Here is a 25,471-nt window from a genome sequence, read left to right as displayed (position 1 = left end):
CCAACCGCAACGAGGGCGTTGCGAGTTTGGGTGGGGGAGAATGTAACAAGGGTCATTTTGTCCCACATCGGAATCGGATGGGAAAAAGATTAGGTATAAATGGGTGGGTATGCAGCCTTACCTAACAGTTCGAGTTTTTAGATAAATGGGCAAGCGCCCACCCGTTACATATATTCTCGTGGATGTTGTTGGGGGTTTCAAAACAATGATGGCAGTCACTTCAGTTGGTATCGATCGAAGACCCTCTCACAATCTAGTTAGCGAGGTTAAGAGGAAAAAAGGAAGATTTTTCCATACCTCATTTAATGACTCGCTCTCATATTTATGGTCCTCTTTAGGATCTAGTTGGTTGAGTATATATAGATTGTAGAGATTTGGTTTATCATCAATGGATTCCAATTATCGTCATCAAGAATGGCGGCATTTCTATTGTAAATGATCATTATATTACGCAAGTTGAAGAGAATTGACGGTTGGTCGACATAAGCTTTTTTTTCCATCAATTGGTCAACATAGGCTTATTGCCTGTATTTAATTTTTTTTTTTTAACCATCCATCAATCAAAAGTCGAGCATATTAAAGTAAAATTTCTTTCGGGAATATGCGAAAAAATTAAATTCAAACTTCAACAAATCTTTTTAAAAAGCTTTAATCTAATTTTTATTTGATTTTAAATCTCAGATGCTTTTTAATATTACCAAACTTAAGATCTGATCAAACAATCAAACAATATACATAAAGACAATCAGATTGTCTGAAAATAAAATAGAAGTTAAATTAGTACTCATTCAGACAATCAGACATGTAAACCTACCTCACACAGTGTAATCAAAGAGCCATGAATAAAGAGGTGGACTTTTTAAGGACCAAATGTTCTTATTTTACGGAAAATTTGATCTTTTCATGGCCCAAAAATAAATGTTTGGTGGGTCTATCTTCCAACATTACATGAAACCCAATATAATTCCAGGGTAACCCTACATATCCCCTAATAACTAAACAAAATCAACCCTACACATGAATAATTTAGCCCATGAACTGCCCTTCAATGGGCCACTATTGGATAAGACCAATGTGTCATACACTTAGTTACGTATATAGTGTATATATATATGTATGTGAACATTTACATACATATGTATACGTATATGTTTATATATGCAACCTTCACTGTACTACTAAGAGCGCACACACTCCACTACGCTACAAAACAAAGCATTTGCAAACCCTAGCTAAGCGGGAATATCTCCACGCCACCCCTCTGCCTGTTCTCTCTCTAGATTTTTCATATCTGAAGTTTCTCTCTCTAGATCTCGAATAGCTTGGCATTTTCCGGAGAATGTAGGGTTTTTTTGTTTGCAACTAACTGCTTGAGCATTTATCATACTTGATCGGAGATTTTATCAGAGATTCTAAGTGTTGCATGATCGTAGAGATGGCTTCAGCTTGCGTTAACAACATCGGAATGTCGCCGGAAAATTTCCTGGACTGTCCGGCGACGTACCCGTCGTACGGATGGTTGAGTCCTCGTATCTCTTTCAGCCGAGAAATTGGCGATGGAGAGCCGTCGAAGATTGCCGGATCGAAACCTCCTTGTCCAGCTGAAAAGGGTGTAGATCCACCGGAGACATCAGATCCAGAAGTTTCCTTAGGTGATTTCGAGTTCAGGCTCGAAGATCCGGTCACTATGCTCCCCGCCGACGAGCTATTCTCCGACGGGAAGCTCGTGCCTCTGCAGCTCTCCGTGATGCGTCCTGCAGTGATGCCGGTGAGATCCTCGGAGATCAGATCGCCGGAAACTGCGAAGTCTCGACGGAGAACAGACGTCTCCAACACTGATCCATACTTGTTCTCTCCCAAGGCACCGAGGTGTTCAAGTCGGTGGAAGGAGCTTCTTGGGTTGAAGAAGCTCTACCAGAACACGAATGCCAAGCACGAGAGCCACAAAACGTCATCGTCGCACAGCAATCCCCCAAAATCCCTAAAGCACTTTCTTCATCGAAGCTCGAAATCCTCCAACGCAGCAATCGATTCGTCTCTGAGCCTTCCGTTGCTCAAGGACACCGATAGCGAGTCCGTTTCGATCTCGTCTCGGTTATCGCTGTCGTCGTCGTCCTCCGGTCACGAGCACGACGACCTTCCTCGGCTATCACTCGATTCGGAGAAGCACAATCCAAATCAGAACCCGATTTTCATCACAAAGAGCCAGACTCAAAACACTAGCTGTAATCCTCCTAGAGTAAGAGTGGTGAAGCCGAGGGCAGTACCGTCCGATAATCCGACGGCGACGAGAATGGGCCGGAGCCCATTGCGCCGAGCACCGGAATCGACTACCACCACCGGCCGAGGCGCGTCCGTCGATAGCCCACGCATGAACTCGTCGGGGAAGATTGTGTTCCAGGGTCTGGAGAGGAGCTCAAGCAGTCCAAGTAGCTTCAATGGAGGTCCAAGATTCAAGCATAGAGGAATGGAGAGATCGTATTCAGCTAATGTTAGGATCACTCCTGTTCTCAACGTTCCGGTTTGTTCACTCCGAGGTTCATCAAAGTCTGGTGTTTTTGGATTTCCCCTCTTCTCCACGCCGCAGAAAAGGGAAGTTGGCGGCGGCGGCGGCGGCGGAGGAGGAGGAAGTAGAAATCATCAACATAGTAATAGCAGGAACCGCACGGATCGAACTTGATGCAATCCATAGTAGAGAGTTGGTAACAGGTTTTTAACATTACTAGTGGTCCTTTGCTTTTGAAAGTTCTGTTATGCGTTTTTTTGTCTTTTTGTTCAGGCATTCTCACATGACGATTTAGATGGTTTTGTAAATATGCGGGTCTACTTTTTCTTTTTTCTTTTTCTTTTTTCTTGTTAGTTATGCAGCAGGAGCTAACCCTAATGCTGAAAACCCAATGTTAGATCTTTTAGGGTTTGTTTGTTGGGGTTTTCAATTCTCATTTGTTTACCTGAAATTGAAAAGATAAGACATGGAATCAATCTCTCTCTATCGCTCTATCTCTATATGTTCTTGTGCTTTATAGAGGTGCTTTTTGTATTGGACAAAGACAAAGTTTGTGGTTGCTGTGCTGTGCTGTGTTTTCACAATCAATTGGGCTGGGCTGGTTTGGATTCTATCTGTACAACCAACATGTTAGCTCAGTTTTCACATCAGCTTTTACATTTATTTATTTTTTAAATTATTGTTTATTTTAATTTTTTTTTGGAGTTTGGGAAATGATGCCAACATAAAAACAGATTATCAGAGGCTCCAGCTTTGCTGAGTATTTTAATTTGCTCGTCAGTCTGATCCCAAACTCATTTCTATTAATTATCATATACTATATATATATTAAGTTTTTACTAAATTATACTAGTTAATAATAAATGAAATTCTGTATATAGAGAGAGTAGGTGGATGACACGGTTCTAGGAAGTTTCCTTTTTCACTCTTCTAGCCAATGTCGAATCACAAAATTGGCACGGGGCGTTCATTTCTTGATTTACTATAATTACATTGTTGTTTCAAGACAATAGGACAAGCTATTTATTGCATCAATTTGTTCTTACAAGTGAGACAAATGATGCCGGTCTCACTTCTTGTTGACATTATTAATCTACTAAGTTTGATATTCATTTGTAGGAAACCATTACGGAGATTTGAAATGCAAAACTCATTTTAGAAAGTTTTTTTTTGAACCTTGGTAACATATGATCAATTCCACTCATTATTCACTTTGGTCACTCAAACAAGGACGATACTTGTTGAATCCCACTCATTATTCACCTTGGTTTCCCAAATTAGGCCAACATTTGTTTACTCACTGGTAGGTTATTTGAATTGACACACATATTTTATAATTAAAAAATTAATTATTTTAATAAAAAATTATTATCTTTATTTATCATTTTTTTTTACTTTATAGTCATATATTATGTTTACGGTTGTGATTAGATCGCAGAGTAGAAATAATCTATTTATGGGTGAGTATTATCCCTCAAAAAATGTCCAAATTTTAAATTCTTAATTAACTATTGAACGAGGAAAGTTTGAACAACACTGAACAAACTCCATCAAAAACTAGGGTGAGAGAACCTTAGGATTAATTCGGTCGTTTACAGAATTGACTTGAACATGGGTACATTCAGACGATGAGCTAAGAGCTGACGTGAACTAACTAGATCATTGAAATATAAATACTGGATTAAATGAGTGAAAGCTTTTCCAACTAGGCGACGGAATTCCTTTCCTAATAAAGGAATGGATTACCTTATGAGGGCAGGCCAAGTTAGGCAGAGGGTGCAGCTCAGCACCATGTGATGTGTGTGAGTGGGGGGTGGGTCGGATGAATAGTTGTTGTTGCCAAACAATTTTTGCAGTAGTTTATTTTGGGAGGCTTCCAATAAAGAAAGAAAGCTGGCAAAGGGCAAAGCCATCAGATTAGACGTAAGTCAGGTGATACTGATATTGATATTGATGTTCATAATAGAGAGAGAATCTTGTGCGAAGGTGGTCGGTCTTCTTTCTCTCTAGACCGTTAGATCCTCTTTATTTATTTTTGTTTATATAGTGTATAGATACATACTGTATATACAGTAGCACAGTGGAGTATACAACACAGATGGTTATAGGTGTCGCATTTGATATGATATGATATGAAATGAAAAATTGAATGGAAGTGGTGTGGGTATTTTGACCATTGGTCTACCGGTCAATTCCTTTGGGAGTTGGGTCTACTTCTTTTGTCCTCTTTAGCAACAGTTGGCAGCCCCAGAGATTCTGTGGCGTGGGGTGGCACCCACCTCTTTTGTCAGATTAGCCCAATTAATAATTCACCATCACCAAAAATGCACCTTGTTCATTGAAAATGATTGATATTCAATTAATTTTTTTATTCCATTATTCAACCCCAATTTCATAAAATTAATAATCAATCATAAATATAGTTTATGTGAAATTCTTTTCAAATTATTTAACCGATTACTCTTCTTGGGCTTGAAATGTTGAATAGCGTTAACCCACTTAAGATTTGAGATCTACTTGTCAGTTTTATGATCATTTTTATAATACTTCTTCTTTCTCCACCTTATTCAAATAGAAATTCTTCTCTCTCCCATTAATGCAGTATATTTTGTTAGTTTAGAAACAGCCTTTCACTTTTATTAAATTTACTACATAAGATATCTAATTTTGTAAAAGAATGTCCCAGCGACATTATATATGTATATATATTTTTCTTCTCTTTTTTTTCCCTTTATTATTTTTTGTAAGTTTACATTTAAACTTTTTAATTGAATTTAATTACACTCGAGATTAATAAAATAGAATGATAACTTTTTAAAAAATCGTGAAGTAATTTTTTTACAAAAAAAATTATATTTAAATATAAACTAAAACAAAAAGGACAGATAAAACTAAAGAATTAACTAATAAGAACTATCACAACTGGAAAAAAATAATCATTCTACCAATATCAAATGAAATTGCTTGATACAAGTTCTAATTTAACTAAGAGCTTATAAATGAGTCTATCTATAATAATAATTGTAGACACTAAAATTTTAGTAGGTTTTAGTTTTAACAAATTAACCCATTAAATATGGGTCAATGTTTAACTAAGTTATTTAATTGGCCCAAGCTTGGTCCACTTAAATTATTTAATTAGTCCAGCCCATATGGTTAAATAAAAGGATAATTATTCCTAATAAAATATATTTGGAATATTCGTCTTTAAGGAAAATTATCATAATATATCCGGCCCGACCCACTTATGATTTTATTCTTATCAGGCGATGACACGTGTCATCATCCTATGGATCCAAGAATCCTGGAGGAAGAAGGAGGAGGTACACAAATTCAAAATTCAGAAGTTCAGAAATCCAGAGACTCAGAAATTCAGAGACAAATTCAAAGTCCATAAATTCAAAAGAAGAAGAACACCAAGCACATCAAATAGTGCAGTTTTTCATTCAAATTCCACGGTGGATCAACAACAAGCACATCAAATCATGTCGTTTTTCATCAAATTCCACGGTGATTCAAGATCAAGCTCGTGCAGCCCATGGATCTAACCAACCAACCAACAAAGCCCTTGGATCCAACCAACCAACCAACAAAGGAGATCGAATCAGAGGACCTTATTCTCTGTAAAGAATATTATTACAAAGAATTGTACTCCAAGTTTTTATAAATTAATAAAATATTATTTTGCCCCTATTTTGTTCTTTATTTTACAGATACAAAATTTGTGTTTACAATAATAATAATAAATAAATAATAAATAAATTATGAATGAAATACTTTTTGTATTTAGAGAAAAAAGTTCGTTAGTACAGTTTAGAAAGACTTTTAATATATAGAGAAAGAAACTCGCTCGTACAATTCGAGAAGGGGTTTGAATTGGTGAAAAAGAATAATCTAGTTCAACTAATATGCCTCAAGGCACAATCAAACCATACATAACATACAAATCACACATGATGATTGAACGATTAGTTAGAAAACTTATAACTGAGACCTTTATAATAAATAATAAAACTTTGAAAAAACCTAGGAATAAAATACTCTTAGTAGTATTTACAGAAATGATATTCACACAGAATTTAGCAATTTACTTTTTTTTTCTCATTGATATCAATAGATCTCATTAATTACTTCTTTAGTTTTAACGGTCCATTTTATTTTTGTTTATTATTTAAGTATCTTTTTCTTTAAAATAATTTTTATCTTTATAGTTTTTATGAAAGTTATTGTTATATTTTATAAATTTTGAGAGCAGTTAAACCCAATTAGCAAAGTACGTGTTACCCCCCACCCCAAAAATTTCGTTTACAAAGTTGATGGCACATGTCAGTAAATTCCGCAAAAGTCAAAGGCTTATTCTTAACTAGCAAGTGATAAAGTATTAATTGCAGTTAATTGGAAGAAGAATTTCAAAATGAATCACCTATCCACGTGCAGAAAGATGAAAGGTTCGGCCTTCAATTAGGGTTTTAGGGTTCCGCAATTCTGTTAGCCAACTTGGTTTATAACTATGGAAGCTGAAAACGGTACTTTGGATAGTTTGACATAGCTTTTATTTCTGTTTTTACACTAAAGAAAAAGAGAAATACAAGTCGTCACTTCTATTTGACTTATGTGTTAGCATTTAAAAACTGTATTGTAAAAGAGCTTTTAATACTGTAAGAGTTTTTTTTATTTATTTGACAAAAAGTTTACTAAAACTCTTTTATTACAAACATAACTATTTTGTCCTTCATTCAATTTGATCAAATTTATCTATAACAAGCCATAATAATAATAATAATAAAATTGCAAAAATTATTTTGCGTTTTAAGAAATTTAGTAACAGTGTTTCAATATGCCATTAAAAAATCAATCAAATGAGCATTTTTACCATGTAAACCAATAAAACAAGTCCAAAACAATGGTCTAAATAACAAAATTAAGTTATTTTGTACCATGTAAACTATTTTTACCAAGTAATTTATTCACATGTTGATGCTTATAAAATGATTTAAATAACAAAATTAATTCTACTCTAAAGACATTATTCCTAAGGTCAATTATTTAATTATTTTTCTTTCCTTATTTTTTTTCAACATAATATATATTTAACTTATTTTGTAATTGTTTTCTTCTATAGTGTTTTGATAAATTAAAAAATGGAAGGAAACTAAAAACAGCGCTTTACTTACCCAAAAATAAATAAATAAAACCAACGCTTTCCATTTAAGTTCACTTTTTCTCAATTCAATTTTGAGGTGAAAAAAAAAATAAAAAAGGAATTTTATTTTCTTTATTTTGTTGGCAGTAATCGTCCGTCTTTTATTATGCTTAGCCTGGAGATTTTTTTCATAACAATTATTAAGTAAATCACATATTATATATATACACATATATTACCTGTATATACACCCACAATAGAAGCAAAATAGAGACAAAATAAAATTGAAGGAAAAAAAACATATGATGGATGATAATGAATCTGAGAATAAGCACCAAAAAAATATATATATACAGATTGCAACAAGCATATATATATATATATCTATATTGTTCTCATCCTTTAGTGGCTTATTTAGGATTCTGCCATTTAATGATTTATTAGAGCTTGAACAATAAAGAAGAGAAGCCAGACAAGAATCTTCTTCTGGCTTCCCTCCGGTTGAATGCTCTATCAGATCAGTCTTTTGAGTATGAAGGGGATATGTAATGATATATTTTTTTCTTTTTGAAAGAGGAGATGCAAGATTGTAGAAGCGAGATCTATAAACTAGGGTTAAGAAAAATAAAGGGACTTTTATAGAGATACGCTTGGAATTATATTTCTTTGTTAGGTAATAAAAAGGGTACGCTTGTTATTTAAAAAGTTTCATTAAAATATCAAAACTCTTCTTGTGTTATTTTAAAAGAGCGTTTTGAAAAAGCTGGTGTCCCCAGCTTCTTTAAAACGCTCTTTCAAGGACCCAAAGCTCTTCTAAAAAATTTACCAAACACCGTTCAAAATAACTTTTTAGTCCAAAAAGCCAAAAGCAGCGTTTAAAAAGCCAATCTAAACAGGGCCAAAGTCTAGTGACTCTAGTTTAGTTTTTATAAAATTGTTTTCTGAAAACTCAGTTATAAAAATGTATGAGTCTATTTGGTTTGTAATTACGAAAACAATTTTCTATTATCAGAAAACTGGAAATAGAAAATTGTACAAAAAACTATACTTAGTTCAGTTTTCTGAAAACTATTTTTTGAAAATTCAGTTATAAAAATGTCTGTTTTCATATAACTATACAAGGTTTGTTCTCTGAAAATTGTTTTTTATTTTCTGAGTTTTTGAGAATTGTTTACATAGTTACAAACCAAGCAGATCCTCTATTTTCAGAGAAACTATAAAAGATTGTTCTTTGAAAATAGTTTTATGTTATCTGAACTCTTGAGAACTGTCTTAAAAGTTACAAACCAAGCAGACCCGATCATTACTCTTTTTATAATTTTTAGTTTCTCTTTTTACTTTTTTACATTTTATTTTATTAGATAGAACCATAGAAGTTTTATTAAAATATAAAGAATGAAAAAAAAATTTAAAAAGAAGAAAAAGTTTTTTAAGATGTGTATTTAAGTCAAGTGTGTACCAATAACAGGTTATAAGAGCATCTCCAATACTAAATGTCATTTCGGGTTGCCAAATCTATATTTTGAAAGAAATTACAGTGTCAAAATACTATATTTTAGCAATTATGCTCCAATGATACATTTTCATCCAAAATACTATATTTTAGCAATTCTCAACCTCCATTCAACCAAGTCCAACGCACTTATAGCTTCCCAATCCTATTTTAATTCTTACCGTTGATTTCCAAATTACCTTTCCATTTTAACCATTCATTGCATTATGTCCCACATAATATTTTTAGGGCAAATTATTTCATCCTCCCCAATCGCCTCCATCTTTATTCTCATTCTTGACTCTGAAGTTCCCCCCCCCCCCCCCCCCCCACCCCCTCTTTCTTTCTCTCTGCAACTGCAAACTACAAAATCTACAAGAATCAAAAGTTCAAAACCCATATATTTCAGTTTATCTATCTGTTTGCAAGAATCAAAAGTTCAAAACCCATATCGGCATATCATTTCAGATTGTTCAAAAAATCAAAACCCATATCTTTCAGTTTCAATCAACTACTGTTCCAGTTCGGGTTTGCCGTTCGCAAGCTTCAGCCGCTCTCTCTCAACTCTCAAGCTTGCCCCCCTCTCTCTCTCTCCTCTCTCTGCAACTGCTAACTTGTATGTATGGGTTTTGAAAATTGTGAATCATTAAGATACATATATATATATATATATATATATATATATATATATATATATTGTATATATAACAACACTTACATGATTGATTTCAAATTGAGGGTTTCAAGAAATGGGAAATTGGAGGATTGACGAAACCAGATCTGTAAATGCCATCTTCGACCATGGAAAAATTGGCGGGTGGAACCAGAACGAAACTTAATTATATGCCAAACCCCTGCTGTCTTCCAATAAGGACTGCATCTCAATAGGGCCTTCAATGTTCTGTCAAAAACAGTCAAAGTAATCCGTATTTTTTGAGGTGTGGTTGGGTTTTAAGACCCTATTTTCAGGGAGAAACTTCTGGGAAATAAGCTTCCCATCCACCTGCTCTGACGGTGATGAAAATCTTGCTGCTCAGACCACTGATTTCGTTCTTCTTCCTCATCAATAATCAAACCCATTTGGGTTTGGTGCTCTGTTTTCTGGAGAGTTAGATATACATACATACATACATATATATATATATATATATATATATATATAGAGAGAGAGAGAGAGAGAGATTGAGCTCAGATTTTGCAAATGGCAACTTGCAGATTAGAGGGAGAGAGACGACAAAGGAATTAAGATATTTGCCAAAAAAATTGGCAGCTGCTAGATTTGAGAGTAAATTTGAGAATTTCAAATTTTGAGAGCTCAAATGAGAGCCTATTGGACAGCTCACTTCTTAGCTACCTCTCATATTTTGAATTTGAGAGCTCAAATGAGAGAGCATTGGAGATGCTCTAAGCAAGCATTGTTTACATGGTTCCATTAACAATGAAGTGAATGGATCCGATACAATAATGGCACATTGATGTATCAAACGGATGGTTGTGATCACTCTCAATGTGCCACACTTATAAGTGATCACACCATACAATCTATCACAAAGAATCTAACCTCTAAGAATGAGTCTTGTGGTACGTTTGGAAGCACTAAATGGATTCTTTTTATTTAAAATAAGAATAAATATAGTTTCAAATTTTAATTAAAATTCGAACCACCGATTCAGAGTTTTCAAGTATAACATTAGAATAGTTTGAATTTGTGATGATTCACCTTGCAGGCATTTTCCAGGTCAAGTTAAGGATCACCATTAAAGCATGACACCTCTTGTAGATAATTTCTTATTTTTTTTTTTTTTTTTTTTTTTTTAACCCGGGGTATCCTGAAAGGCACGAACCTAAGGATCCCTCAACAACCTGACTAATTCTCGAGGACCTGGAAGGGTGCTTCCCCACCTTGGCCAGATAAGTCACTGCGGGGGCAGCGGAAACTAGCCACAAAGAATGTAAGATATATATTTTGTAATTGACTAATTTCGTTGACAAAATAAGTCCGATCGAATTGTAAAATTTCGGTTTAGAATTTCAAGATTGAAGATCGGAAGCGGATTTCAAGAAGTTCAAGCGTTAATACTTTAATACACATCGGGATGATGAGAACAATGCTTTAGAAATGTATGTAAATGTGTGAGAACACTTAAGAATTTTTGGAAGTTTGAAGTTTTTTAGAAAGTTTACATTCTGCCCAACTCAAACTGGTAGAAAAATCAAAGAATATGTTCAACTTTGTGAAAATTCAACACTGGCCATCTTAAACCGGTAGGAGAATCCTGAACCGATTCAAGAATCACGAAGGATTCTTCACTGGCCATCTTGAACTGGTAGGCAATTCCTAAACCGGTTCAAGATGTCCCGATTGCTTTTGGTAACTTACCTTCCTGGTCTATTTTGATTCATATTTGGTCTAGACTTCATTCCTAAATCCTGTGCACGAATTTGGCTTGGTTTCCAAGTATTTTTAAGTCTTCCAAACTTTTATATAATCTCTTGTTTATTCAACATTGAGGTATGGCTTTGAGGAACAAAAAATCATTATTTTGAGAAAGCCTTTTGAGATATATTTTTCAGAAAATCAAATATGATATTTCTGATTTTATTTTTTTCAGAGCACACATAGACATACACGAGTGATTTAGTTGTGTTGTTCTCTATCTCATCGGAATTGGAGCATAACTGAAGATTCAAATATTCTGAAAAGCATATATATTTCTTTTACATGAAATTCATATCATGAAGAAAAGAGGTGAAACGATTACACTTTGAAATGGTCAAAGCATTCGATGAATGTTGTTTGATCTACCAGTAATCCTTCTACAGAGATCAAGAGTAAGTTTGGAGTCAAGAGCTGTTAATCGGGACGTCACAAAACCGAAAGATTGTCAGCAATTAGTTTTTTGTAGAACGATAATGTGTAATCCTGAGTCAAACCGAACACAATCCGAGCACGCCCGCAAACGAGGAAACTCACACAATAACTGTTACAATTTGTCCCACATCGGATCTGGATGAGAAAGTGATTGGGTATAAATTGGTGGGTATGCAATACTACCCAACAGCTTGAGTTTTTGGATAAATGGACAAGCGATCACCCATTACAGTTGATATTAGAGCCAAACCTAATCCGTGATCCGATATCACGCCAAGCACCCGGCCCAGAAGGCGTACGGGTGAGCTAGCTCGGGTAAACAGGGTGGCCCGAGCTTCAACAAGGGCATTGTGAGTTCAGGTGGGGGATAAATGTTACAAGGGGTTATTTGTCTCACATCGAATCCAGATGAGAAAGTGATTGGGTATAAGTGAGTGGGTTTGCAGCACTACCCAACAGCTTGTGTTTTTTAATAAATAGGCAAATGCCCATTCATTACAGTAACCCTTAGCATGTTTTTTAGACAAACACCCTCCCTCTTTTCATGAGCTGCTGATTGAATTATCAATGGTTACCCACTCAAAAAAAACTGATAGAGCTACAAATACAAATATTTTAGAAAAATATTATCTTTTCATTTTTTTAAAAAAAATATTTATATTTAATCTCCTAATGGTATAAACGAATGTTGGAGCCAAAATTTTATATTTATATTAATTAGAGTATAAATAAAGGATTTACATATTTAAAACTTATATATATATATATATATATATATATATATAAATGAATTGGATTTTTTTGACTGTAAAGAAAGTTTGTAGGATTTATTTGTCTTTTAATCTAAAAAATTAAGAGAATTTTAATAGCAGAAATTTACATTCTAAAAATTTAAGCGGCAATTGTTAATTAAATTTTTTAAAAAATTATTTTAAAATTTTAAATGTTCCACATTTAGTGAAAAATGAAGTTATTTTCATTTAACTTAGATTTAACCAAATATCACATTGAAACACCTTTTGAAAATAATTATTATGTATACTACAAACGTTTGTTCCGTTTTTCATTCATACCCCAAATGTTACTATTTAGTGGTGTCAGATCACTTTTTGCATATAAAATGACACTAATAACCTTTTGACTTTTTATTGACTTGCAAAAAGATTGTTTCACATTTGAAATTACTTAATTACCCCCATAAGAGACCAAAATGCCCAAAAATTAACCCCTCGTTCTTCTTCTTTTTATTCTTCTCTCACTAAGTGTGTGTATATCAGGGGCGGCTGGAGCCTTAGAGCATCTCCAACCGTTGTGTATATATTTTTGTGTAATTTGATGTGTCAGAGTAGATTTACACAAAAAATTTGTAGTACCTATTTTTAGCTTTAGCGGTTATTTTATACCTTTTGTGTAAAAAAAAAAATCCCCCTAATAACAACCAACTACGTGTCATACCTAAGGCCATATATAACTTTTACAAACCTACTTGATTCACTTTACCTTTTTATGATTAAATCTGTCCTAATTCTCCTCAATTAAGAAAAATAATAATAATTTCCCCCTACATTTCACTTTCTCATCCCGCCAATATCGAACCTTTCCTGCCGCCGCCTTAATTCTAACTTAATAACAAATAATAAAATAAGATTCAAGCATATAGAAATTACATAATCAAAGGTTTTATATCAACAATTATATAAAAACGTGATTAAAATATATATATATAATATTTGGCTAGCTAGTACATATTTATCTCATTAGAATAGAATATAAAAGGATAAAGAAATCTAAAAAAACCATAGAATCTACGGCGATGATTGCAGAAGATAAGATCAAACGAAAGTGATGAATCAAACTATGTTTATTAAAAATAAAAAATAAAAAAATAAAAGATGGTCGAGTAGTTCTTACCTTACTGCAAGTTGCAAATTCTTCTATAGGTACTCTAGAAAAGTGGAAACAAAGAGGTGTAAAGGAATGATAGAGAAGAAAAAGAACCGCGAGTGGAAAAAGGCGAGGAGAGAGAAAATATGCTTACTGTAAAAGAGATGTGTTAAATATACAACCCTTTTACACATTGGTGATCTGGCAGTGTATCTTAACAGACTACTGAAGATGAAAAAAAATTACAAATCATATGTGATAGTGTATATTTTACACAAAAGAGTTTTTAACATACCGCTAGAGATGCTCTTAGGTAGGGATGGCAACGGGGCGGGTTTAGAGCAGGATTTTCCTTGAATTTTTATCAAGTCCATGCCCGCCCCGAGACCCTCAACGGGTTGGATTTTCATGTCCAGCCCGGCCCCGTTGGGAAATACTGTGCCCCTGTGCCCGCTCCGCTAACAAATTTTTTTCTCCTACTTTTTGGAACTTAAGCTCCTACTATTTGAATGTGGAAAGCCCGGGAATGGCACAACATAAATGAAATTATGTATCCCAACAAAAATAAAAAAATAACATGCACATAACATAATTCGGATAACATAATAAACAAAAATAAAAGTTTAATACAACCAAATCACAAGAAGTTCTAAGCTCCAACTTTCACCATAACCAAAACAAAAGCAAATTTAATACCAAGTTTACATATATATATATATATAATATAGTTATACGCTTAGCGGGGCGGGGCGGGGCCCCTAGGATATGTATACTGAACCCTTACCCGCCCCGTGACCCGCGATGGGTACAAAATTTGTATCCATACCAGCCCCAACGGTATAAAAAGTGTTCCTATATCCGTTATTAACGGGGCGGGATGGGGCGGTAAAAATTAACATCCTTACTCTTAGGCGAGTTAGACAGTAGCTTAAGCCCCAAGCCAATAAGAAGGCCTCATAATTTTTCATTTTTTCATATATTATAACTTTCGTCAATAAGAAAGCCTCATAATTTTTCATTTCTTTATATACTATAACTTTCTTAAAATAATTATGTTAATTATGAAACATTGACCAATAGAGGGATTTACAGACGGTGGCCTAAAAGATTTCTATTGTTTATAGCCTTCTTCTTTCTTTTTTTCAAGGCTCCTAAAATTTTTTCCTTATATATTATAAGCTACCTAAAAATTTTATTTTCTTCTATTATTAAATCTCAATCAAGCCCAAAATATTTCTATATTTATATTACTTTTTTATTTTTATCTCTCTCATCCTTATTACATGAGTGTATACACACACATATACATGTATATTACTCCTCGTTATCATTACACCAACCATAAATATTATCCATTGTGGTAGGACTTGTGAAACTTTCTATATTTTTTTAAGACACCTATTAAAATTTATTTTCTCCTTTTTTCTTATTCCTCACATATTTCTCCTCACAATAGTTTGAATGAACTTTTATTCTATTAAAGAATTTTTTGGAGTATTGGACCAAATTCTTCAAAATCAGTTTCTATTATTTTATAACTTCAATTAGTTTATAGTTTTATTAAATTTTGTTATCATAAAATTATTTATTTTGTTTGTAAGTTATCATCATTTTTTATTTATATTGTTGAATATGTCTTCTAGAAAATATATAGTCAAATAGCTAATGATACAACTAGAAATTGAAATTTTTTTAGTATTACGCTTAAAAATCACAAAACAAATAATGAGCATATTATTAACATAAACATATGGATAGACTTTATTAAAAGATCATTTTTTTTTTTTTTTGTCTAAGATCTCAAATTATATTAAGCCGTCCCTGATGTGTGTGTGTGTGTGTGTGTGTGTGTGTGGGGTATATACACACGCATGAAGAAATTAGCAAAAAAAGGTGGTACTGACATATTGCTTGTTTCTTTTGACCATGTCAGTCAACTACCCATAACTCCAATGTTTTCAAAGTAATTAATACTTTCATAGTTCTGTCATATAATCTTTAAAAACAGTATTAACAATTTCATGAACCTTACAACAGATAAAAGAAAGCAAACATAGAGTTACACATTGAATCTTTCATGACTTTCTGGTCTCGAGTAACTACGGGGAAAAAAAAAAAAACAGGAAAGAGGAGATCCCATTGGTGCAAATTTACAAGGAAAGGGGAGGATAACTGCGAAAAAAAGAAAAGGAAAGAGGATAATCCCTTTGGTGCGTGTTTATATATATATAATATATTTACAAGGAAAGAGAAAGTTATTTATGGGAACAAATGTATACACACACGTGTGTGGAGAAATGTTGTTTGGGAGAGAGAGACATAAAGTACATAATGAGGGCTATGTTGTCCTTTTAGATTGTTGATATTTTGAAATAAAGAGTATTTAAAAAAATAAGGATAAAATTGTCTTTTTGCATGCTTTTAACGGTGTCATTAACGAAAAAAATAAAATCAAACTTAAGTGATAGTAATTTTCGAAAGGCATTTCAATATGATATTTAGCCAAATTTAAGGTAGCGTCAATAAAATTAACCCCCTAAAATTTTACATTATTCTAAATTGCAATTTTTTTACGTGATACTCAAAATGCCCAATCAAACAAAAAACACTTAAATCAATTAAGAATTAAGTATTTAATTCGGTTATCAAACAATACTTTAGTGATAATTTAAAAAAAAAAAAAAACACAAATATACAAATAAATAGATATAGTAGTTTGTGGTTTAGTTTTTATTTCTAAACCATGAATCAAATATATCCATCAATTTCACCATTTTTGAAATCACATTTGCAATTATTGAGACATATTACCGAATTGAATTTCATGTTTCGGATAAGTTTGAATCAATGACGATTCAAATGAATTCGTGTGCTCCAAACTTTTAATAATGAAGTATGTAAGGTGAGTGAGGGGTGTCAAAATGCAATATAATGGAACACAAAATTAACATATTTGAATTTGACGTATCATCTCGTTTAACTCTTGATTAAAAACGTCGCATTGATGTTTTGGAACTTAACATGTTTAACTTGATTACACCTATTTAAATAATTATATTATATAACAAGTGCTAACTTAATACAAGAGGCTTCTCTTCTTGCTAGGTTTGAAGAGGCTTAAGAGTAACCAGTATAAGGCCTTTGTTGCTAGCTAGGAAGTCAGTATTGCTAGTGTTTGGCTTGGTATAAGGCTAGCAATTTGTGGGACCCAGAGAAAGAATAGCAAAGGACATAGCAACATATAACAATGGTGTTGAGAGCATAACTGGGCCCATAACTGCGGCAACTGCTCATTTCCCTTCTTTTTTTTTCTTTTTTTTTCTTTACTATTTCCTTTTATATGTAATTTATTTTTATTGTAAAAAAAAAATTTATGATTTTGATTATTTTATTTTGAAATAAATATGTATGATTTCTATTTCTTTGTCTTTTGAAATTTTTTTTAAAAAATTTGTCAACAAATATATATGAATTTTTTTAAAAAAAAATTAATATTGTTAGAAATGATTTTTTTTTTCTTTACCATTTCCTTTTATATGTAATTTAATTTTATTGTAAAAATACAAAACCAAATTTATCCAGAATACACACCTCAGTTTCAAAATCCATTTTATCACCCTTACACATCTCAATTACAAAATCCATCTCAACAACCCCTATACACACCTCAATTCCAAAATTCATCTCAACCTTCTCAATCACAACCACCCTCAAAGAAAAAGGGTGGGAATTGGTCCGAAGAAGAAGATATAGCATTATGCAAAGCATGGATCATGATTGGTGAAGATCCAGTGACGGGTGTAGATCAAAGTAAGGGTACATTGTGGGAACAAATTCATGCTCATCGGGTTAGACAATTGGGAGACATGACAAAGGGAAAAAGATCACACGTTGCTCTTATGAACCGTTTTTCAAACTTTCAACGTGAAGTAAACAAATTTTCAGGATACTACAAAAATGTCCATGACAATTCAATCAATGGTTATAACAAGTATGATTTGGTAAGTTTTTACTTTGTACAATATTTTTTTATTCTTAATTTTAATCCAACTTATTAATTTCATGATTATTTATTTTTTATAGATGAATGTTGTTAGAGAACTATATAAACTTTAACAGAAACATAAATTTAAATACGAGCATTGTTGGAATGTTCTTCGGGATTCGGAAAAATGGCAGATGCATTGCAACGTTAACGAAAATCCAACCAGACCACTAATGAAAATAGGTGTTGATCTTGATATTAATGAGCCAAGAAATTGTTCTAAATCGACTCTAACAACACCAGGTTCATCAACTCCTACAGTATTAACTCTAGGGTCGGTAAATCTTGGTGATGACGACACACCAGTCGATACCGAAGGCTCGAATATGTCACGTCCCGAGGGACAAAAAGTAAGGAAGATTCGTAAAAAGAAAACGCAATCTCTTGAAACAAGTATTCTTAAACAATTGGAAGTTGTAACAGCATAAGGCGTCATCTTTGGTGAAGCAGGTGTGGAAGGAGAGCGAATGAGACTTCAACTTTCCATGGAGAGACAACGGATTAAGTAATTGGCGAAAGAATCAAATTTGGAGAAAAAACGGACTGAACAACTAGAAATAAAAACGAGAGAAAGGATGACTGAAATGGAGTTTGAAAGAGATATAATGCGTCAAGATCCATCGAAGGCTCCAATAGAAGCATCAAAGGCATGGATCATTCAACAACAAAATCAAATCTTAAATAAATTAAATGAAGCTGGTGGTCATATGTAATTTATTTATATTTGTGAGAAAATATGCAATGTTTTTTTATTTTAGTTATTTAATTGTGAGAAAATATGTAATGTCTTTTTTTATGTTATTTATGTAATTGTGAGAAAATATGTAATGTCTTTTTTATTTATTTTATTTATGTAATTGTGAGAAAATATGTAATGTATGTAATACCCCATATTTAATTAAAGAGCTTAGTTTATTTTCATTTATGTGTAGATTTCTCTACCTATTATTGTGCATGCTACATTATTATATTAAGTTCATTTAATTGTGCATGTGAATTAATTTTGTATGTTAAAGTAGTCAATTTATTCATTTAAGTGTGCATGTAATATTGATTTTATGTTCTATATAGTATAATGATTAGTTTTGAAATTTTTTATTGGTTATGTTTTAGATTAATTATTATTATTTAATTAAAGTATTTAATTTGTATTGAATAATAATAATATTATAATAATAATATTTATAATAATAATAATTATAATAGTTTATTAATTATAATAATAATATTTATAATAAATAATAATAGTATTAAATCAATGTAATGATGAAGAAATTAAATCTTAGGATAGGATTTACCTTAAGACATCTTGCTTGACTTGGCTTGCTTGCCTTAAAGCCTTATGGTTGGGAATGTGGTTAATTAAATGCAAAAATAGATATTTGTAATATTTATATTATATAAATTGTATATAAATTAGCTAGCCTACCGTAGAAGGAAGGAAAGGGAGTTAGAAACAAATTATAAATTTTAGTAAGCCATTGTAAAAGTGTGGAAAGGAAGAGAAAGAAAGAAAGGAGCTTGGACCGGTGTAGGAGAAATTTACCCGACTACGCGCAACCGGCGAATTTATTTTAAATCCAAAAAGGCAAGTTATTATCTACTTTTCCCCTTTGAATCCATAAATTATTCATTTAATTTATTTCGGGTTTTTAGAGACTAGAAACCATGCTAGGAATTTCAATAAATTATTTTTAGTTTATTAAAATAATGTGTTTTTAATTATTAAAGAGGTTAGATATTTATTTATTAGCCTATGTAATTAAAATATAGCTGAAAATAATTAAATAAGGCTTTAGGGATTTTTCTAGAATTTTCTAGATTTTTCCGGGGCTTTTCTGCAATTTCTGGCGAGCCTCCGGCGAGGTTTCTGGCCACCGGCAGTGAAGAAGATGACCGAAGTGATCCGGTGTGATGCGGCGCATTGTAGGTTAGTGCGCGCGCGCATCCTGGGCCTTAGATGAAGCTGATTGATCCGGTGCATCGCGGTCCATGTTACCGCGGTACACCCGGATCATTGACCCTTGGATTAGGTGAGATGAGATGATAGATGATCCGGTGTGGCACGCATGTAGAAAAGCTGATGCGGCCAACCAACCGGAGGACGCCACGTCAGCAGGAAGCCATCAACGCTCGCGTGGAACTCTCCAGACGCGCGTGGGAGCGCGTGCGCGCGCGTGGCTGATGCCAGACGCGCGTGGAGGCACGTGGGAGAGTGGGGAAGGTTGGACTGCGCGTGGGGAAGCTTAGGGCGGCGCGTGGGGGCGCGTGAGGGGCCTTGTCAGCTGCTGGAAATTACCAGAATACCCCTAGGGCCTGTTTTGTAAATTCCAGAACCTTAAACTTGGATTTTTATGTACTGTGTTGGTATTTACGGGTTTAACGGGCCACGAAATTATTATTTTAATACCCGTTAATTATGCTTATGGCCAATTAATCTTTTCTAAGCATCTATTGGCTCGTTTACGGTACGGATATTAATGTGATTTATTTAATGACATTGTTAAATATAAATAGTGTTAATATCTTATTAAATGGTATCAAACATTACTGTTAAATTAAATAATGCCATGTTTTAGTCATATAAATTATCCAATATATATTATGGGATATTTATACTGTTAATCATATATCAACCATGATTATTATGCTGTGTGCATTTCAGGAAATAAATGGACTGTTTAATTATGTCACATTTATATTATATGGATGAGTTGCCATATAGAACCATATGAGCTTGCTAATAAGTTTAGACTCATTTATACCTTATGCATTCGTTGCTATAGACAAATGTGTGGCTGTCGGGGTATGTGGTTTAATATTATTGGCATGTGTTGCCTAATTGACATACTCAGTTTATTTAGTATTATTATTGGCATGTATTGCCTAATTGTTATGCTCAGTACCTCATTAGTACATTGAGATGTGTTACTACTGTGTAGTCTTTACAGTCTGTGTTGTCAGTACCGTGCACCATGTATAATAGCTGATTTCCCGGGTAGGGAAAGGCGACACTTAACCACCTAGTGTGAGTCTAAGTGATTACCGTCTATTCTGGTTGAGGTCATGTTATACATTGGATAGTTCCCTTAGGATGTATACAGATATAGTACTCATCCGATTCTTAATGATTAATTTATTTGATTCTCTGATTTGGGTCATAGTAGAGAGGACTTGCTCGTGGGGTTGACCCACCATTGTTGTTATTTCAGGATACGGTCAGTACCCGTTCCAAGGTTGAGGTTAGCAGTGAGGGACCACCATCCGAACCATCTACTCTTACGATCCAGTTCAGGGTAGAAGTTTTATGTATTACTTCAGTTTCAGTTTTTATTTACTTTTGACGTTGAACTCTCAGGGTTATATTTAGGGATCCTTGACATAGGATTTCCAAGTTGTAATGGAGTACTGTATTAAATAAAGGATGGATGGATGTTGTATTATTTAGTGTTCCTTTCCTGTCTAAATTCTTTTATTATCATCATTTTGTATTCCATGCTTGTATATTGCCAATTGTTTTTGATATCCCTCGTTTTTCGTGTATAAGCCTGATCAACTTATGCGTGGAAAATGTGGGGGTGTTACAGTTGGTATCAGAGCATTCCAGGTTCGGGTGTCTTAGGGATCTGTGATTACTATACTTCCGCGTTGTGTATTCTGATAATTAGAGCCTAAGTATTAGGGTTCTTTGTATTCTTTTAGTCGGTCCGTTATAATATACTGACGTTAGATTTTTCTGAATTTAAAAGAAAGATGTCTCGGCGTGGGACAAGGAATGCGAACCGTCATCGCAGTATTTCCCCAACTTAAAATGAGAATCAGGAATTTTCCCCTCAAGTTGCTGATATTATTGCACGAGCTGTAGCAGCAGGAGTAGCATCTGCTCTACGAAACCAGCAACCTCCTCCGATAGTACCTGTTCCTGAACCAGTGGCGCAGCCAATGTCATGGGACAAAACTCGTCACTCGTTTATCAGAGGGAATCCACCAACATTTGCGGGGTCCACAGATGTCTTGTTAGCATATCAGTGGAAACAGGAGAGCGAGCGTCATCTTTGGATTGTAATCTGTACCGAAGTGCAGAAACAGATGCTAGCTACGTTTATGCTGATAGGCAATGCATTGCAGTGGTGGGAGTCTATTACTACTGCCGATGAGAGGACCAGATTGACGTATGCTGAATTTCAGACTCGCTTTGATGACAAGTATTTTCCTATGTCAGTAAGATCAGCGATGAAGACTGAATTTCTGGATCTGCAACAGGAGGATATGACTGTGGCTGAGTATGAACAGAAGTTCATTAATTTGTCATTATTTGCACCAGAGGAGGTCAATACGGAAGAAAAGAAGAGAGACTGCTTTGTGAAGGGGTTGATATGGCCGATTAAAGTGGTGATCATAGGTAGTCCTGCATATACTACTTATATCCAGGTGGTTAATGCCGCTTTACAGCATTGCCAGATGAGGAGTGATTACCGGAAGTCCAAGGGAGAGAAGCGGGCTAACCGAGACTACCAGACAGTGGAGAAAGGAAGCAGCAGTGGTACCAAGTCCAATGATCGGGGCAGATTTCAAGGACATCAACCTTGGAAGAAAAACAAAGGAAACCCAGATGTGCAGAGGGATGGAGTCCCTAATCAGGGTAGACAAGGTGGGGTACCTCAGACCGGACAGGAACAGTGGTCGGGAAATCAACAGAGAAGGCAGGCAGGTCCTTTTACGGGACGTTGTTATCACTGTAGAAAGATTGGGCATCCGGCCAAGATGTGTCCCAAAGCTAAGCAGGGACAGTATGGGCAGCCGAGACCTAATCAGCCGTTACCTCTACCGGCCCCGCCGATGCCACGTGGGCAAGTTCAGAATTTTCCGGCACTTCCAGCACCACCATTTCCTCCGGGACAACCTCCACAGCAGTTGTATCATGGCAGAGTTTATAACTTCATGCCACATAATGCGCAGGCTCCTCAGGCTATTGAGGGTATGTTTTCTATACATGGTAGAACTGCTCGTATACTGTTTGACACTGGTGCATCACATTCTTTTGTGTCTAGATCTTTTGTTATCTTATCTGGTATGACGACTCAGTTATGTGACCAACCTCTTAATATTTATACACCATTGGGAGTTGGCGTAATTTTACGAGAGTGTAGCGGTGATATCCTTATAGATATGGGCCGGCTTCGATTTCTTGCAAATTTGTTAGTGTTAGATATGCATTCGTATGATGTTATACTTGGGATGGACTGGTTATCTCAGTACCATGCTCAGGTTAACTGTTACGAAAAGTCTATTGTATTTTCTATACCAGGACAGGAGATGTATCTTCTTGTTGTACCACAACCTGATAGAGGGCCTAGCACTTATTTATTCGTTCTTGAGGAGGACTCACAGGAAGCGACTGCGGTATCTCTTGACAGCATCCCGGTAGTACAGGAATTCCAGGATGTATTCCAGGAAATTCCAGGCTTGCCACCGAATCGAGAGATAGACTTCGCTATTGATTTAGCTCCAGGCACTACGCCTATTGCTAAGGCGCCGTACAGAATGGCACCAGTGGAGATGCGAGAGTTGAAGGATCAAATTTAGCAGTTGCTCAGCCAGGGATTTATTCGCAGGAGTACTTCACCATGGGGAGCACCAGTACTGTTTGTAAAGAAGAAGGATGGATCTCTTCGTCTTTGTATTGATTACAGAGAACTGAACAAGGTCACTATTCGCAACAAGTACCCGTTGCCCAGAATTGATGACCTGCTTGATCAGTTGAAGGGAGCTACTTACTTCTCAAAGATCGATTTGAGGTCTGGTTATCATCAGCTACGAGTCAGAGAACAAGATGTTCCAAAGACAGCATTTCTCACAAGGTACGGATCTTATGAGTTTCGTGTTATGCCTTTCGGTTTAACGAACGCTCCAGCTGTCTTTATGGACTTGATGAATAGAGTATTCAGAGAGTACTTAGATTAGTTTGTCATTGTTTTCATTGATGATATTCTGGTTTACTCTAAGTCGGAGAAGGACCATGCCAGACATTTATGCACAGTGTTGCAGACACTTCGAGAACATCAGTTGTTTGCGAAGTTTGAGAAGTGTGAATTTTGGCAGAAAGAGGTCAAATTTCTGGGTCATGTAGTGTCAGAAGAAGGGTTAGCAATAGATCCAACCAAGGTTGCGGCCGTTATGGAGTGGGGACAGCCTACCTCACCGACAGAGATTCACAGTTTTCTGGGATTGGCGGGGTATTATCGCAGGTTCATCCAGGGGTTTTCCAAAATTACGAGTCCACTTACTCATCTGACTAAGAAGAATGTACCATTTGTATGGGATGATTCTTGTCAGACTGCTTTTGCTGAATTGAAGAGTAAGTTAACTTCTGCACCTGTCTTAGCCACACCTCAGAGTGGAATCGAGTATTTAGTATTTACCGACGCTTCTCTGAAGGGTTTGGGTTGTGTGTTGATGCAAAAAGAGCGACCAGTTTCTTATGGGTCTAGGAAGCTTAAGCCTCATGAGCTTAATTACCCGACTCACGATCTAGAGCTCGCAGCAGTGGTTTTTGCCTTGCGTATTTGGAGACATTATCTTTTGGGGGAGACTTTTCGATTGTTTAGTGATCATAAAAGTCTACAGTATTTGTTCACACAGAGGGAATTGAATATGAGACAGCGCAGATGGTTGGAGTTCGTGAAAGACTATCATTTCTCTATTCAGTATCATCCAGGGAAAGCGAATGTTGTAGCAGACGCACTCAGCCGCCGACCCTATATCAGCCTTTTAGCTTTGTTTGCAACAGAGTGGGATGCTTTGAAGACTGTTGATGAGTTAGCAGACGCTTTTATGGCATGTGTGGTAGTAACTCCTTCTATCATTCATCAAGTCATTCAAGCGCAACTCTCAGATCAACAGTGTATTGATCGGGTTTCGGAGTTAGCCTCCGGAGATGTTCCTTTTTATTCTATAGGGACTGATGGAGGATTGAGGTACAAGGGACGTTTTATTGTGCCTTCAGCTGACAATTTGAGAAATGTTGTGATGAGAGAGACACACACTTCTCAGTTCTTTGTACATCCAGGGGGAGACAAGATGTATCAGGACATGAAACGCCAGTTTTGGTGGGCCGGCATGAAAAGAGATATAGCTATCTTTGTCTCTAAATGTAGCACCTGTCAGATGATTAAGATTGATCATCAAAGACCGCCAGGATCGTTACAGCCACTTCCTATACCAGAGTGGAAATGGGAGAGTATTTCTATGGACTTTATAGAGGGATTACCTACTTCACATCATAATCATAACTCTATTTGGGTCATTGTTGATAGATTGACCAAGTCCGCTCATTTTCTGCCTGTTCGTTCAAACTTTACGTCAGAATAGTATGCTAAGCTGTATATTGCAGAAATGGTGAAACTTCATGGCGTACCATTGTCCATTTTATCAGATAGAGATCCGAAGTTTGTATCAGGATTTTGGAGGAGCTTTCAGCAGGCTTTGGGTACAGAACTTTATCTTAGCACTGCTTATCATCCTCAAAC

At 35.0% G+C, this 25,471-nt stretch overlaps 1 protein-coding gene and 1 non-coding gene across 2 annotated transcripts; both read left to right on the top strand.

The window, feature by feature from the left end:
- The first annotated feature begins 1,038 nt into the window (after positions 1 to 1,038).
- Positions 1,039 to 3,006, top strand: LOC132312324 (uncharacterized). Its single transcript, XM_059810662.1, has one exon. It carries the CDS (start codon positions 1,424 to 1,426, stop codon positions 2,678 to 2,680), a length of 1,257 nt encoding a protein of 418 aa, XP_059666645.1. The 5' UTR covers positions 1,039 to 1,423; the 3' UTR covers positions 2,681 to 3,006.
- A 205-nt stretch (positions 3,007 to 3,211) lies between these two features.
- Positions 3,212 to 3,299, top strand: LOC132315490 (small nucleolar RNA Z122). Its single transcript, XR_009483677.1, has one exon. It is a non-coding gene; the product is annotated as a small nucleolar RNA Z122 (small nucleolar RNA).
- The last annotated feature ends 22,172 nt before the right edge of the window (positions 3,300 to 25,471 follow it).

This window comes from Cornus florida, unplaced genomic scaffold (assembly GCF_030987335.1).
Source record: "Cornus florida cultivar Cherokee Brave unplaced genomic scaffold, ASM3098733v1 CherokeeBrave_3.0.0_Hap2_Chr06, whole genome shotgun sequence".
Classification (NCBI taxonomy): Eukaryota; Viridiplantae; Streptophyta; class Magnoliopsida; order Cornales; family Cornaceae; genus Cornus; species Cornus florida.
The sequence above is the reverse complement of the archived record's forward strand: the minus strand, read 5'-3'. Positions and strand labels throughout refer to the sequence as shown.

Bases quoted from the DNA above. Each gene is read 5' to 3' on its own strand.
- LOC132312324 (XM_059810662.1), top strand. From the start codon at position 1,424: ATGATCGTAGAGATGGCTTCAGCTTGCGTTAACAACATCGGAATGTCG.